We start from the raw sequence: 15,300 nt of genomic DNA, 5'->3' as shown, positions 1-15,300 counted from the left end.
GAATCCGGCCGCCGTGTTTCGCATTCCGTGCCGCGCGCCGCCGGTGTCGGAAACGATACGTGACAGGAACTCCTCGAGTTTTGCATAAACAGCGAGACACGCCGGCGTTTCCGGTCATCGATCAAAACCGCGGATACGTGTGTCGCCCTGCAAGGTCAACAAATCACCGGCCCACTTGACGGTGTTTACCAGCCGAATTCTCTCGTCGCGGGGCAAGCGACGACAAATATGGCACCGCGTATGCGGGAGAATAATTTTTGCCCAGTCGAACTTTTCTGTGGGTGAAAACAACACCGAAAGAGTTGGCCGATCATGGGAAAGGATTTTAAAGTTCTCACTGGTATTACAGGTATTCATAAAGGAGTTACAGATGGTTACTTAAATTTTGAATTCTGCCCATCACATTGTACACGCTGAAATAGCTCGTCTGGCCATGGTTGTCTGAATCTACTTCGACAAAATTGACATGTCTCGGGCTTATAAAAACGGTGAATTTATTTGGGAAAGTTTGTGCCGGTTGCTACTATCTGTTTCTATTCGAAATAGAGTATGTTCGTCGGTCGGAATAATATTGTTTCGGTAATCGCAGTCGACGCTCGCTAAACTAAACGGATCCATTGAATTCTAAGCCTACGATTTATCTGATAGCGCGGTCTATAGGGCCGAGAACGCGATAGCAAGTACACCGCGGGAAAGCTAAGTGAAAACTAGCAAGCTTTGAATAGGGAAAAATTGTTGAAAACGAGTCTGGAACGAAATAAAACGAAGAGTGGCCGTCGATATTCGAACCAGTGAAATATCGATAGTTCGGCGCACGGACGATACGAAGCTCGCCGAAACGCTTGTGGATAAAAAGCTGACTCCACGGGAGCATTTATTTAACGTATCTCGAACATGCATGGTAAAAAACGTGCGCAAATAATATCGGATTATGGGGAGGTTAATAATAACTCGAGTAAACACATCGCAGATTTTTCCCAATATCATCGTGCTTTTAATGAATGTTTTATATTTTCACGTTGGCGTAGAGCGACAGAGAGCGAAACGAAGGGAGATAGCTGGAACGACAGATAGAGGGATATTGCCAGGGAGAGAGAGAGAGAGAGACTGTGTGTGTGTGTGTGTGTGTGTGTGTGAGAGAGAGAGAGAGAGAGAGAGAGAGGGGCTCGTATTAATTCGAAACGAGATTACGAGCTCTCGACGGAAAGCCGAAGCCGGTCTCGGCCGAATTAACCGAACCTAATTGGAATCGACCAAACCGCCGATAAGATTCCGTGATTAACCCTCATTTAATTTTCAAATTAACTCGAGACGACCGGTGACGAGTATTAATTTCGCCCGACGATATTCCGAGCATCGGGAGAGAAGGTGGAGGGAGTTGTTTGATCGTAGTCGTTGCCCGATCAAACAGTGGATCCCTGTCAAAAGCTGACCCGGCTGCGGGAAAATCAATGGAACGGATGGACCGATCGGACAGAAAATGTTGGAAAAATTGATGACGCACCCCATGCCGGCCGTTTGTTCTCCGGCTTTGATGCCGGCCGCTGAGAGGGGAATTTAGAAATAACAGCTCGACATTCGACAACGGGAAACGAGCGATAGCGCCGGGAACATGGGCGCCGACTGACCCTTAATCTAACGGCTATCTACGAGCAAGACGAATCAACCAGACGGGATTATTGCTTGCACGCGACGACCCGTGGATGCCCGCGGGCACCCGCGGGTGAAATGATTATGATCATCGCTTAGCATAAATTCCCCGACTTTTCTTTAATACTCCCTTTTCCCGCTGTACGCCACCTATTCCCCAACCCACCATCCGTTCGACCCACCGTTTGTGCTACTTTCCACTCTTTAACTGCCTCGGATCGATTTTCAAAAGTTCTACGTCGCACGCTTTCGCGTGCGAGATTTTATCGGGAAACCGCTGACTGCGAGGAATCGTTGATTACAGCTTCCGAACACATTTTGCAACTTCTACGCGGTGCCAGAAATCGGGCATGAAATTGAAAAAGGCGGCGCGACCGACGCTAACACCGACGCGAATTAAACTGTGGACCTTCCGGCTTGCTTGCTCGTTTGCATCTCTCATAAAAGGGACTCTCTAATGCTCAATGTTCGTTTACTCGGTTTCCCGTAATTACGAGATCAGCGTGCTTCCCTTCCTCGGTGTAGTGAGGTAGCTGGTCTAAGTGAATCTAGACAACGCTAACCAGACACAGGAACCGAAAAACGCTGTATACTTCATTTTATTACGTTGGTGCGAGAATGTTTAATGTCGAATGTAAAGGGCAGGTTTGTGTAGACGCAGTCAGCCATGGTCGGACACAGCTACGAACAAACAATGTATTATAACTCATTGTCGGTTTTTGAATAGACGAATAGTAATTAGGTACGGACCAGCATGGTCAGACACCGTAATGAACCAGCAACTAATTATGAACTTGTATTACATTCATATTCGAAAATGTAGTATATTCTGTTGCAATAGGAACAAATATCTAGTACCAGTAGACAGGTACAACCATGATCAACCATGCTGCTCAATAATCAAACCGTTATAAGCTTGTAGTAGGTTCGAATTAGAAACTGAATTCCGATTTTTAATAATACAAACAAATGTCTGGGTTCGTGTAGATGCAGACAACCGTGTACTGGCAATATCAACTGAAACGTTCCAAATACAATCTACAAATATTGAGAATCATCTTAAAATGTATTCTAATCATTCACTATATTTTTGCTGTTTTCCGTCTTCCCTGTCCGTTCTCAATTTGTGCGAACAAATTCAGGCAGATTTCGACCCGGTAAACGACATAAATAAAGATAACAGGGCAGTTTCTGCGGCAGAGGGTGAGAACGTAAAGGGTCTCGAGCTAGTAGATAGGCATCGCTTCGGTATTAACCCCGAAGGAAACACGTTGATGTCTGTGTCCCAGCGTCTCGATTTGATCGATTGTCACGGGCACGCTAGCCGGTGTTCGAGCACGCCTCGGCGTCTACGTTTTCGTGCCGGCTGCTCTAATCGCTCGCAGTGTATTTATTGGTCGGTCGTTATTGCGGAAAGGACGATTTGTCATTGGGGTTCTGGTATTAATTACACGGGAACCGCCCTTTGTAGAGATAACGCGGGCAAAGGGCCGCGACGTCGTCGTCAGACGCGAGACAACCTGTTTGAATAGAAATTGGTCTACGGAATGGGAACCGGGGACTCGGGCAACTTCCGAAAATTAATTGCCATGACTTCCGGGACGCGTGCGAGTGTGTGTGTCTGAGCTCGCGCCGGTATTCGCTGGTACCCTTTGGCCCGACCCTCCCGATTACCGCGGCAACCATGTACATACCCGTGGAAAATATTTGTTGAAAGAGCTCACGTAATCCCGGAAAAGCTCGCGCGGAAAGTTTCGCCGTCCCGCGTCGCGTCGCTTCAAACTGTTCCCCCGATCTCTCTTGTCCTTTTCCACTCCGCACTGGGGAACAACTAGAATCTATCTCGGAGCGATGTCAACGTACACCGAGACTGTAACGATCGCGATCTCAGTCGTGTAAATGACTGGCGCGACGGCAACTTTTCGCGTCCGAGCCGGAAAATTTCGTTGGGCAAGGAAAGGAAGTTGCCGGCGCGTTTTTTTAAAACTCCGGGGAATCTTTATTGGTGTTGGTTAACGAAACGTCGGCGGTGGGGGGGGGGGGGGGTAGAGTTACGGAATCCCCGGAATTTTTACGCTGCACCTTTACGATGTAACTTTTCATATCGACCGTAAAAGCTCGCGTTGGATGTAGAAAATATGACCGGTGGGAGGAAATTTTCTTCTCTCGCGCAACTCGCGCTCGTCTAGCCGGCTCTTCCCGAGCGGTGTTGCGAATTGATTCGCGGCGGAGTAATACGCCGGTGCTTACCACTTTGTCTCCCAGATTCCGCACCCGACATGGCAGATAGACTGTCTGGCCGACGAACGCGCTGACGTTCGCCGCGGTTGGCTCGAACATCGGCGGATCCTCGTCGATCGAGTCGTTGCCGGCGTCGTTCGGACGACGTTGCGAACCCTCCTTCGATATCTCACGGACCTGCGTCGGCGCTGCAAGCAGAAGAATAATTTCGTGAAATTATGTCTCGCCGGAAGGTATCGGCGTTGTTCATTAGAACTACTAAGCTCCGAACTAGGCGAATCGATACGACGACGATGGCGACGGCGGCGGCGGATCTGTAATACGGAAGATCATGGTCGGGAATTTCAAGGGGTTACTGCACGAAAATAAATGTTGTAGCTCCCCAGTAATATTGTTAATAATCGCTGTGACATTAGCGCGCAAGAATTATTCGGCTGAAAATTTCCTCTGCAATAATTATGCGGGAACAATAAAACGCGAAACCCAGGTACGAAACGCTACGGAATTTTTCATAAGCCACGCCCTACAGCGGGATTAAATTTATACGGACAGTCGGATCCGGATAATTGTGCAAAATTCCGAAAAGAGAAATGAAAAAAAAAGAGAACAGCTGACGGCAATATTATTCCTGGATGGGGGTCAACTTTTCAAAAGCCCCAACGAACAATTGGGCGTTTTCCGTGGAAATCAGCACCGCGATAATTGCACGAAATTCCGGGAATAGTGGCGATTTTCCAGAAACTGCGGCTCATTAGATTCATATAGAAAAGCCCAGCCCGCGAACGTTTCCGCGGGATTGTATCTACCGGCGAAAAAGCTGACGCCATTTCTCAATACCGTCAAAACGAATGGGCAACGTTTCGGCATGCGGAACATCAAACAGATCGCTTTACAATTAGTTGCCGTGAAATTATGCGTCTCCTATTTGCGCACCGCCACTTACTATCATGCGCTCGATCGCGGAGAGTTTATTCGAGTTCACATATTTGTAGAGAAGCTTCCGATGCTTTCCACGAGCTAAAAATAAAACGAAACTGTTCCAATTTCATTCGATACACCAGTTCAACCAATCGCGAGCGAGGAAACGTCAGAATTTTATTTCTTTCATTTTATATCTTAACTGCCTGACTTGGCTCTTCCAAAAACTACGCACTTCCTGAAAATGCAAAGGAAGACAAATTTATTTTTGAAGTGTGTAGAATAGATATTCTCAAGAGCTTTTAATGTTTCTGCCGTTTCAAATATCGCCTGGTCATTTTCATCGTAAAATTTATAGCTTGAAACCGCTTTCGCGTTAAATGTTTAGTTGGTGCCACTGTACAAATAGAACCTCTCGAATCGTCGTCACAAAGCAGAAATCGAGAAGGAGGATCCGCGAAGTCTCAATTCCGGCGACGATATTGCGTGAAAGGTGGCAGGCTGCTCGAGGTCGGGGCACCAAACAATTGCACAGAAAGTAGTTTCGCGGGGAATGATCAATTTCGCGGGAAGATCCGGGCAAGGATAATGGCGGCGCGGAACCAAGAACCAGGAACTAGGAGAATCCGGAGACGCGTCGTCTCAAGGGAGCCGGTAATTTTTCAAGAGCACGCAGGCGGCTTGCGAAGGGAAAGGGACTCTCCGCCGGAAGGGTAGCTCGTAATTTCTCAGTTTCTAACTCAATTGCGCGGAAGCACGTCGTCAAGAACCACACGCGTTTCCATCGTTGGCGAAACTTGCACGCAAATTCTGGACAGGAAGCCCGAGCTCACGCTGCTGTAACCGTCTTCCAACCCCCACCCCCGTTCCCGGGGGAATGGAAGCTCGGCACTTGCTCTGGCTAGGACCTGGCCCGCGCAGCCAGATACCAGAAACCGAATGCATTACACTCGAAGAGCAGTAAACTGCTACCGGTTCAGCAAACTCGGCTCATTTCTTAAGCGGATACTTGATTATGCAACGCCCCCGCAACATACACCTTCTAGGGTAGACGTACCATTTGGGGCCACTCCAACGGTTTCCGTATCGTCCACCGATATACACTAACTGGTATAGCTAATGAAAAAATAGGCACACAAAAGTGAGGAACATATCAATCCAATTCTACGAATTCTTGAAGCATAATAATTTTAAAAAATTAATATCGCTCAGGATCCTTTTACACCATTTGTCGCCCCAAAAGTACCATGTTTACCAACCGTCTTTCCATTTGTGGCCATCTGTGAGATTGGCAATATATATATATATATATATATATATATATATATATATATATATATAAATATAAACACAAAGCAATTGCAATATATAATTGCATTGCAAACATTCAGATCTAAGCAAACAAAAAAATATTTTTTACTGTCTTTTCGTGGCAACAATTTTCTTCTGATTTCTTTGCTTTGATCTTTCGATTTTCTTTTGTTTGTGCAGTTTCAAATAACAGAGTTTGGAGATAAGCGCCTTGAACCGCCTGGAAAACAAGGGAATTTACTTATTTATTATTTAATGTTCCGAAGCAATACCCTGATCAGCGATGCATCGTCGAATATAGTGAACGTTTATAGCATCGGGTGTTGGCGAAACGGTCTAATTTCAGTCTGTTCTCGTTCGTGTGTTACGGTCCATTTGAAGACGCTTTTATTCCATCTAACATGGTTCGAGGAATTATATAGGTTAATTTCGTAATGTCCAATACGCGCGAAAGACATTGCCTGCGAAGCTTTATCCTTCGAATCCATTTTTATTGTTCGCGGGCGCCGAAGCTCAGCTGTCGATGGTAATACACCGTTCGGGGATGCATCGAGGAGTATAGCGAACGTTTATGGCGCCGGGTGTTGAAATTTCGTAGCATTGATCCATTTAAGATTTCTGTGTATCGTGTTCTCGTTCCAGTCTATTCTCGTTCGTTTACAGGCGTGTCTGAAGACACTTTCAATCTGTTTGAGACGAGGATGCTGTCATAAAATTGCGTTGTCCAGCTTGGAGTTGGAAGATGCCGCGGGAATAAAACTAATTCGGTTTGGAGCGTTTAAAGGTACATCACTTTCGAATTACCAGAGAAGAGTATCTATTCAAGAACGAAGTTGGTAAAGAAAAGAGCGTTCTGAAGAATCGTGTCTGCAGCTAGCAATCGCGAACGTTTATCCATCGGATAAAGCAGCCTTCTCTGTACCTTCTCTGTCACTTAATTCCAATCGTTCTTCTGTTTTAGGTCGTCGCGGATAATGGATTTCGGTAGGAGATACAAAAGCATTTGCCGTTTAGGCGATTCCCTCCCCGCGAGATTATTCCCCGTTAATCTCTGCGGTCGTGGTCGATCTTTCTTCCTTTGAAATTCTCCACTCTTCACTCCTGCGTGCTCGTCCTTTTTCGACTTCGTTCCTTTCTGGATATCTGGACACGTGTAACGTAATCTCTTCGGACCCTCCCGAATAGACTCGGCCCGTCGAATAGCTGCCGGTCTATTCGGCCCGCGGCCTCGTTAGTATACCTCCGAACAGTCTCTCGATCATCATCAATCATCATCAGACCGGCCGGCGATATCCATTGGCGTTTGACAGGGATTGATCCGGCAGGAAAGTTGGTATAATAAAACCTTGTTTTCCCGCCTGTTTGCTAATACGCCAACCCCGGAGAGTGGTGGAATCATTGTTTCCAACGATTTTCCGAATATTCCAACAGATTCTACAAATCAAACAAAAATCCCCATTCAGGTTCCTTCGAATCTCATCTATACCCACCCCGAAAATAAAATCAAAACGATCGGCCTTCGTTCTCGGGATGATTTCAACAAATTCGGTCCAATTCCACCAACATTCTTCCGCCGAAAAATTCGCAAGAAACCAAAACAAAGAAAATTCTTCAAGAGGATCGTTCATCAATCAAAGTCTGGGCGCAATCGTCGAAATCGACGGAACAAGGAAACAGCACTGGAAAACGAAGAAATCTGATTGCGTTGCCGACTCGCCTGGTTTCCCAGGTTGATGACGAGCGGGGATCGCGGGCGTGTTTTTCCCGCGGGTATCGAAAACACGGCCGGATAAATTTAATTGGAGCGAAGCTGAGCGTGTACGGCGGAAAGGAAGGGCAGTGTCGGCGCCGCGCCGCGCCACGCCGCGTGCCGCGCGAAGTTCTATCGAATTATCAAATAGGGAAACTGAACCGGAACGAGAACCGGTGACATCGTAACTCGGGACCGTTTTCGCATAAACAACGTTCCGGCGTTCCCCTTTCCAGCGTATCCAACGAACGTTTGCCAGCTGCCTTCCGCTCTCGTGCCGTTCGTTCTCGATCGGCCGGCGCGAACGTGTGATGAGCGAGAGAAAGCCTGCGGGGATCCAGAGCTCAGAGCGCTCAGATAACGGGCCGTACACACATACTCGGGCATACACTGGCACCGCAGCTCTGCCGTCATACAAATGACCAGCTTCCCCTCGGCCACCTCCATACCTCTTCCAGGCCGTAGCCCTTTCCCACTGCTGCACTGATAACTCCAGATTAATTGACAAAAAGCAGAGGCCGCGAGTACGGATGACGGCACCGCGAAAATCGTCCTGCGCCGGAACTGGCCTGGATCCCTCTTTATTCCATTCCCGTTGCCCCGGGAAATGGGGTCGGGATTGAAGTGTAACAAGTTTACAGAATGGGAATACGCAAACCGTGGAGTTTCGAGGTCGAGAATAGCTGGATATCATTTTTTTCGCGCGAGTCGAGGACGCTCCCGGACGTTCCGCTATCTGCGGAATTTTGGTAGACCCGTAATCAAATAGAGCGTTCCTCTTTAACCCATTTTCCCCGTTGACGAAATGAATGCCTTTATCGCTAATCTATTTTAGTTATTATCAGACTGCGGATTTTACGCGTATATGCAAAAAACAGGCGGGTGAAATACTGTGATGACTGCGGAGTTCATATATTTATCGGAAAATTGAATAGTTTAAAAACAAAACTGAAAAGACGTCAGAAAAATTTAGGGATATTGTGATATGATTTTCGGTTTTTCGCGATGATTAAAAGAGAAAACATATTTTCATTTCATTTTCGTTTCATACAATTGTCGTAGATAATTTTTCTTTTAACACTAAAGCTACCACGGCCGGTCAAATTGAACTTTTCAAACTTCTGCGTACAATTTCGTACATACAACATTATCACAGCGCTATTTATCTTTATGACTTTCCTTAAAGTATGTATACAATGTATTTTTCAGTATTTATTTCTCGTTTTATTTTCTTTTTTTCCAAAAAATATATGTATCTTGTCTTACCTACCGCGGCCGATCAATTTGACCGCACCAGATAGTATGGTATTTACTCTTCTAAACCTAAACAATCCGTATGAAAGAAAGGCTATTCTGAAAGTGGCATGGCCAACTCAAAATAAATGAGCCGCCTTATTGAATGAAACGCTATCAAGTTACGCACGTGCCCGGTTGATAATACTGTTTCATGGCAAATGCATCCAAACCACTAAGGTGGATGACATAGTACAATTTTGTAAATCAAGGAAAGAGCATCGCAGTATTTTTTACATAATTGCAATTATACAAAAATAAATTTGAATCGTCATTTTATGGAAGTTGTTCATCTACTAATTCATTCAGCAACAAATTGACTATCATCTACGTTTAATGTTATAACAATAACTTTTTTTAAGGATCGGCCATTTTGATCACGCATGGTAGGAACAGGTGTACAAGAAGTGTCTGTGGGTTTAGTGTTAAAAATCCGCAGTCTAGTTATTCTGTTTGACCAAACTGGTTAACCACCATTCCAGAATGAAATTATAAGGCTAAAAGGCTAAAAGATATTACTAACGCTCATACTCAGGAAATGTTGTTTCACACCTCGGTCACTGGTAGATGTGACACAGAGTTAAACAATCGACTTTCATACAAATTAACAAATTCACAGACCACTTTTCGAACCCCAGACTAACACAGAAATTCGAAAAAAACTACTTCCTCAATTTTTACGAGCACTCTTCCTGCACTGCCACCAATAAAAATAACCTAAACCAGTCAAAAATTCGTGGACCTGTCGCCTGAATAGTCGAGCAAAGTCTCTGAATAAACCAGCGGGTCCCGAGTTAAATCGGTCCGGTGAAAGTTTCGCATTACATCGAAATCGAATTACCCCGAATTGTGTCCATAAGCGGTCGGGAGCGATGGAACCGTAGTGCGCAGCCGCCTCGGGAATATCCGGGTGAAACGCGGAGACGTGAAATTCGCGAAAATTTCATCGTGTGCGGGAATATAGAAAAACCTGCGGTTCCGCGGCGGTTTCACGGCGTGCTCGTTCTGGTTTAATTGCTGGCGCGATAACCGGGGGCGATATTCGCGGCATAATTCGTCCAAGCGAGGCCTCCGACGCCAATGGGGAACGAAACGCGGCGAGAGAGTGCTCGGGGTGACAACGGTCTCGCCTCGCAGCGTTGTTCCAGCCCCTGAGGGTCTGCAAGTTGTGAGAGAAACGCGGAGAAAGATGCTGCCTCGAGGGAGGGGGCGTAAAACGTCCAAAGAAAAATAGCCCGAAGGCTCGCGGCGGCAGAGAGACAGAGAGAAAGAGAGGGAGGACGAGGAACATCCTCAGTTTTACGGGCGCTCGCGTCCGGTTTATAATATTATAAAGCAGTGGAAAAACTGGTCGTCGTTGTCCAGGCGGTTTTTTTTTCCGCCCGAAGCGCCGCGGGAAAACGCAGGAACGGCCGCTGCCTTGTCGGACGGAAAGTCAGACACACGAGCCGGACGTGTGCGTTTGACGAAGATCGCCCGCGAAGAAAGTCGACGAAATGTCTTCCGCGGAAATTACGAGCAGCGAGTGGAAATTTAATGCGGGTTCAATTTCAGTTTTTACTACTGCCGCGGTTTTTAGTGGCGTTTCGCTATAACACGAGATAAAGCTCGCGCGATCATCTCTTAAAATAATCAGTTATATTCTGGAAGCGTTCTCGCGTGTCTTCTCTCAGGGAATTTTGCTCGCGTGTCGGAATTTAAAAGGATTCTGTTAACCCTTTGCACTTGAAGCTATTTTAACTCCAAAACGAAACATTTCTTTCGACCTAGAATATTTCCCTTCTATAGATTTTCTTTCATGTTATACATACGAAAATGGTGCAATTTACTCGTACGATACTGAAGTTTTTAGCAATTTATTGAGTACAAACAAATTTAGCCCTTTGCACTCGAAGCTATTTTAACTCCAAAACGAAACATTTCTTCCGACCTAGAATACTTCCCTTCTATATATATTTTTTCATGTTATACATATGAAAATGGTGCAATTTACTTGTACAATACTGAAGTGTTCAGTAATTTATGAAATACAAAGAAATTTAATAGTGTAAAAAATATTTTGAATAATGATACAGCAATTTTTAGTGGCGCCTTACAGTCGCCATTCGAGTGCTAACGGTTAATAGTGGAAAAAATATTTTGAATAATGATACAGCAATTTTTAGTGGCGCCTTACAGTCGCCATTCGAGTGCTAAGGGTTGATATTGATATTATACGACTCCGGAGGGCGCCGTCGATGGAAAATTCGCCGCTGCGTTTCGCGGGAAAAAATCCAGGACGAAGAATGATTCTGAGTTATCGGGGAGAAGGACCGGGAAGTATTGGCTCTTCAGAGGTCATGGGCACCGTTCAATATCTTATTACATCGATTCGCCGTTTCAATACGATGGTCTTACAGAATGCTTCGGACCGTTCTCGAGAGTTGGAAACATCGACAAATGAGCGATACGGGCACCCGTGAAATATCGATGGCCGTTTCGAAATTTTCACCTTGGTAATACGGCTCTTCAAACAAGGGAACGAACGGGAATGTTTTACGAGATAATAGAAAGGTGCTCGCTGCCAGGGAGTCGGTATGTGAGCGTAGAACATCGAGACGGATTCTCTTGGATCTCATTCTTCCAAGTTGCGGTTACGCTACACGCAATTTTCCATTCAACCCTCGCAACTTCCTCAAGCTGAAAATTTATCCATTCGCTACTTCCAAATACCGCGGAACTGCTTTCAAAGACAATACCAGATTCTCAGTTTGCCCTTATGCAACGTACTTCAAAACGGAATAATCATTTTATAAAGTATTATTGTTAACTTCTCAACGCAGAATAGAAAATCAAATTCAATCAATAACGGAGATTTATTTGCTTACTAAACTATTTCCACTTCGGTCTTGAAAGAGGTCGCGAGGAGAGTCTGCTCTGTTTCGTCCGATTACTTAATGAATACTACTCGAAAATTCCTCTATAAACGACTATTATGTTCACTTTGGCGCGTACCGCTTCCCGCCGGCTTCGCAGGTCTACCGACCCCGGTCGACCCTTCAGGCCTTACCGTACACGTTGCCCCAATTCGCAGAAGGGTGGTCACACCCTCCTCCTTGGGTCATAAACGGGCTTAGATCGCTGGTGACAACGACCTTACCACGCGGCCTGTACATGTTTTGTTTTTCGACCATTTGAATGCCGAACACATGTTTCGCGATGCCAGCGAGAATCTCCTTTTTAGGAGACTTGTAAGCATAACAGTTTCTCTCTCTCTCTCTCTCTCTCCGCACACCCTTGTACAATCATCATTCATGCAAGCCATATAACGCATTACTTGTAACTAAAGCCAACACAAACGATATCCTAAACCGCAAAAAATACACCAAACGTCGTTGTTACCGCAATAACATAGTAATTTTAAGATATATTATAATAAAGAAACGTTACAATAAACATTTTACGAGGGGAGAACCCTGAATGCGTTTACGGACGTCGAACACATACGAAACTAAAAAAACGCTATTTCGTCCGCAACAATTATAAATACTAAAATAATACTAACTTCCACGTACCTCCCTTATGAACTATTGAAAGAATTTAGCAGGAGGAACCCATAGAATCTCGAAATATTATGCTTGTACCACGACTTCAATTCAATTCCGAGTTTGCGAACGTCACATAATGGCAGTGGTAGCGAACGTGTTAAGATATAGGATGTTTAGGTACTAGCAAATCCATAAAAAATAAATTGGAAAGATTGTCAGCTGTATACATTCTGAAAATCTTATGAAAATCTTGAAGTTGCTATTTTCGAGAACATACTTTCGTGTTCCTCAAAAATGCGATTATTAGTTTCACCGAAGTTTCAGTCGAATGGTGAAGTATTTTAGGCAGTCGCATGTTTGTCTGGCCGTTCATACGACCGGTTCCCGATCGAAAATCCTGTCGGGAGTAACCGCAGCCGCTTCTAACGCGGTCGTTCGCCCATTTGTCGCGGTGATATTTTAGTGGGCGTCGGAATAAAAGGAACGGGTGACAGTTTAACGTCGACGCGGTGCCCGATAAAGGTTCTCGTCGCCGGCAAAAGGCGCACTCGTTTCGGTTCCGGTTGCAACGTAAGGGATCCGATAAGAGGGAGACGCTCGGCGAATTTCTGCTCGCAGACGTTCGATAAGCAGGCCGCGGTGCTCCGGCACCCGGAATACAAATATCGCTTTCGAATGGAGCCGCGCGGCGCGGCGACGAGAACGCGTACGTACGTCGGCATTAAGGCGAATTACTACGTGCTAAATCTCGCGGCGTTACGCTATCTTTCGTAGGCACTCGACCCGCCCCCGCGCCAAATCTCTACCCTCTATTACGACCGGTTTTTTTCACCCTCCGCGAAACGACATTTTTATTTCCTGAAAGCATTATCCCTGCTCTACGCCTTTACACCGGCAATCCTTCCCCGAGTATTTCGTAACCACCCTTCTCTGCTTTCGCTCGCGAGCCCTTCTCCTCGAGAGTGAGAGAGAGGAAGAGACCTGCAAAACGGCGAGGAAGAAGTCTTTTACCATGCGATTACGAGCCGGAGAGAATGTATCGAGAAAATTTTCTTCGTCCCCGGACAGCCTGTGTCAACGGGAACGTTCAATATTTGCCGAGTAGATTGTTTGTGGACTGTGACTCACAATTCTTCGCACACACCGTTGAACAGAAGTACGAGAACCGGTCTCCACGGTGAGAAAAAGCGACGATACTTCTCTGTGGAGATTTAACGAAACTCGAATCTCTCCTACGACTTCGCCAGTTTGATTGCGTCGCCGTAGAACAATATTCTTCTCATCCCTCTTCAGTCCCTCATCCTTCTATCTTGTCCATTTAATCCCTACATTTATAATCAGAGCAGTTATAAATTTATAATTGCATTTCAGTGTGCGTTGCCTCTCAAAACTATGTGTACTGTTTTGTAATAAATATAACTCCATTAGCAGCTTAATTAAGATTTAATAATTCACATAGCTAAATCCTTTGAAGAAGTTGTAAAAAGAAATTGAAGGTAGGTACCCAGGTGGCCGATTATTAAAATAAGGGTTATAATGACGAAGCACGCGAGTGCGTGCGTTCAGAATTAAATAGACCACTCCAAGGAATATTTTTGTTTAAAGCTATGAGGTAACTACGGCTAATATTTTATATTTACCATTAAAGACCCGCGTGCCAACACCCTAGAAGAGCTGTAAAGTTAAAATCAGAGTAGGACATTTCGTGCTTCCGTTGCGGGAGGCGTGCAGGCTGTCAGACTCCAGCTTGTCTCGCAACGGTGTCCAAAAATTCTCTGACGGGGGAATGAGTACCGGGGAACGCAGTACTGCAGAACAGTCGGCCAGGAACTTGCCACTTTGGCAGGGAATTACACGTGTTGAGAATCGCGATGGTGGTCAGTGACATGCTGACACGGCGCTGTCGCTTGTACACAGGCTACGCAACGGAACGGGGCCACCGATGTGCCGACTGGCAAAGCGACCGCACTTTACGAGCTTTGCGGCGAAAATATATGATTCTCCCGGTGGCCTAGCGCGACCGTAAACTTTCGTCCTCATTGTTTCGAGCGGGCGGAAGAGAGGAGAGCGAGAGAGAAAGAGAGAAGGAGAAAGGGAGAGAGAGGGGTTGGAGAGGGCGGTCTGGTTTAAGAGCGGCAGACCGCCGCACGATTCGAGGCGGACGTAAGATTAACGGCCGGTTTGCTTTGTAGTTTTACAGCCGCGACTCCCTCTGCCTTCGACATTTCCACCAGTCGATATCCTGCCCTACCAACAACTTCTTCCGACCAATGAAGATTTATGACGCAAGAGACCGGAACGCCATCGCTTTGAAGCATCCCTCACGAGGTCACGGACACCACCCGGCGAAACTAGACGAAGAAACCGCGAAAATTATTCACACCTAGCTTCCCCTCTGTGCCAGTAATACCGGCGGACCCTGCAGAAACACTTTGTGGATTTCGGACCGAAATTCTATCTCAACAATCCCTTAAATTTCAGTACTGCTCGAATGAGAATTCTGCTGCACTCTTTTATTTATCGCAAATTCCATAGGTCTTTGTGACCCTTGGTCTTATTTACTTGGAAAGTTCATTTTTTTCGAATTGTTAGAAAATTGGATTTATCGGA

The 15,300-nt window shown here is 45.8% G+C and overlaps 1 protein-coding gene across 3 annotated transcripts in view; it reads right to left on the bottom strand.

The window, feature by feature from the left end:
* Positions 1 to 15,300, bottom strand: part of LOC143354045 (zwei Ig domain protein zig-8) — a 141,437-nt gene that overhangs the window by 86,149 nt on the left and 39,988 nt on the right. For all 3 annotated transcript variants that reach the window (XM_076787742.1, XM_076787761.1, XM_076787752.1), the window contains one exon: positions 3,901 to 4,079. In XM_076787742.1, the coding sequence (XP_076643857.1) occupies positions 3,901 to 4,079 (179 nt within the window). The remainder of the gene's footprint in view (positions 1 to 3,900; positions 4,080 to 15,300) is intronic.

Source organism: Halictus rubicundus, chromosome 1 (assembly GCF_050948215.1).
Source record: "Halictus rubicundus isolate RS-2024b chromosome 1, iyHalRubi1_principal, whole genome shotgun sequence".
NCBI lineage: Eukaryota > Metazoa > Arthropoda > Insecta > Hymenoptera > Halictidae > Halictus > Halictus rubicundus.
The sequence above is the reverse complement of the archived record's forward strand: the minus strand, read 5'-3'. Positions and strand labels throughout refer to the sequence as shown.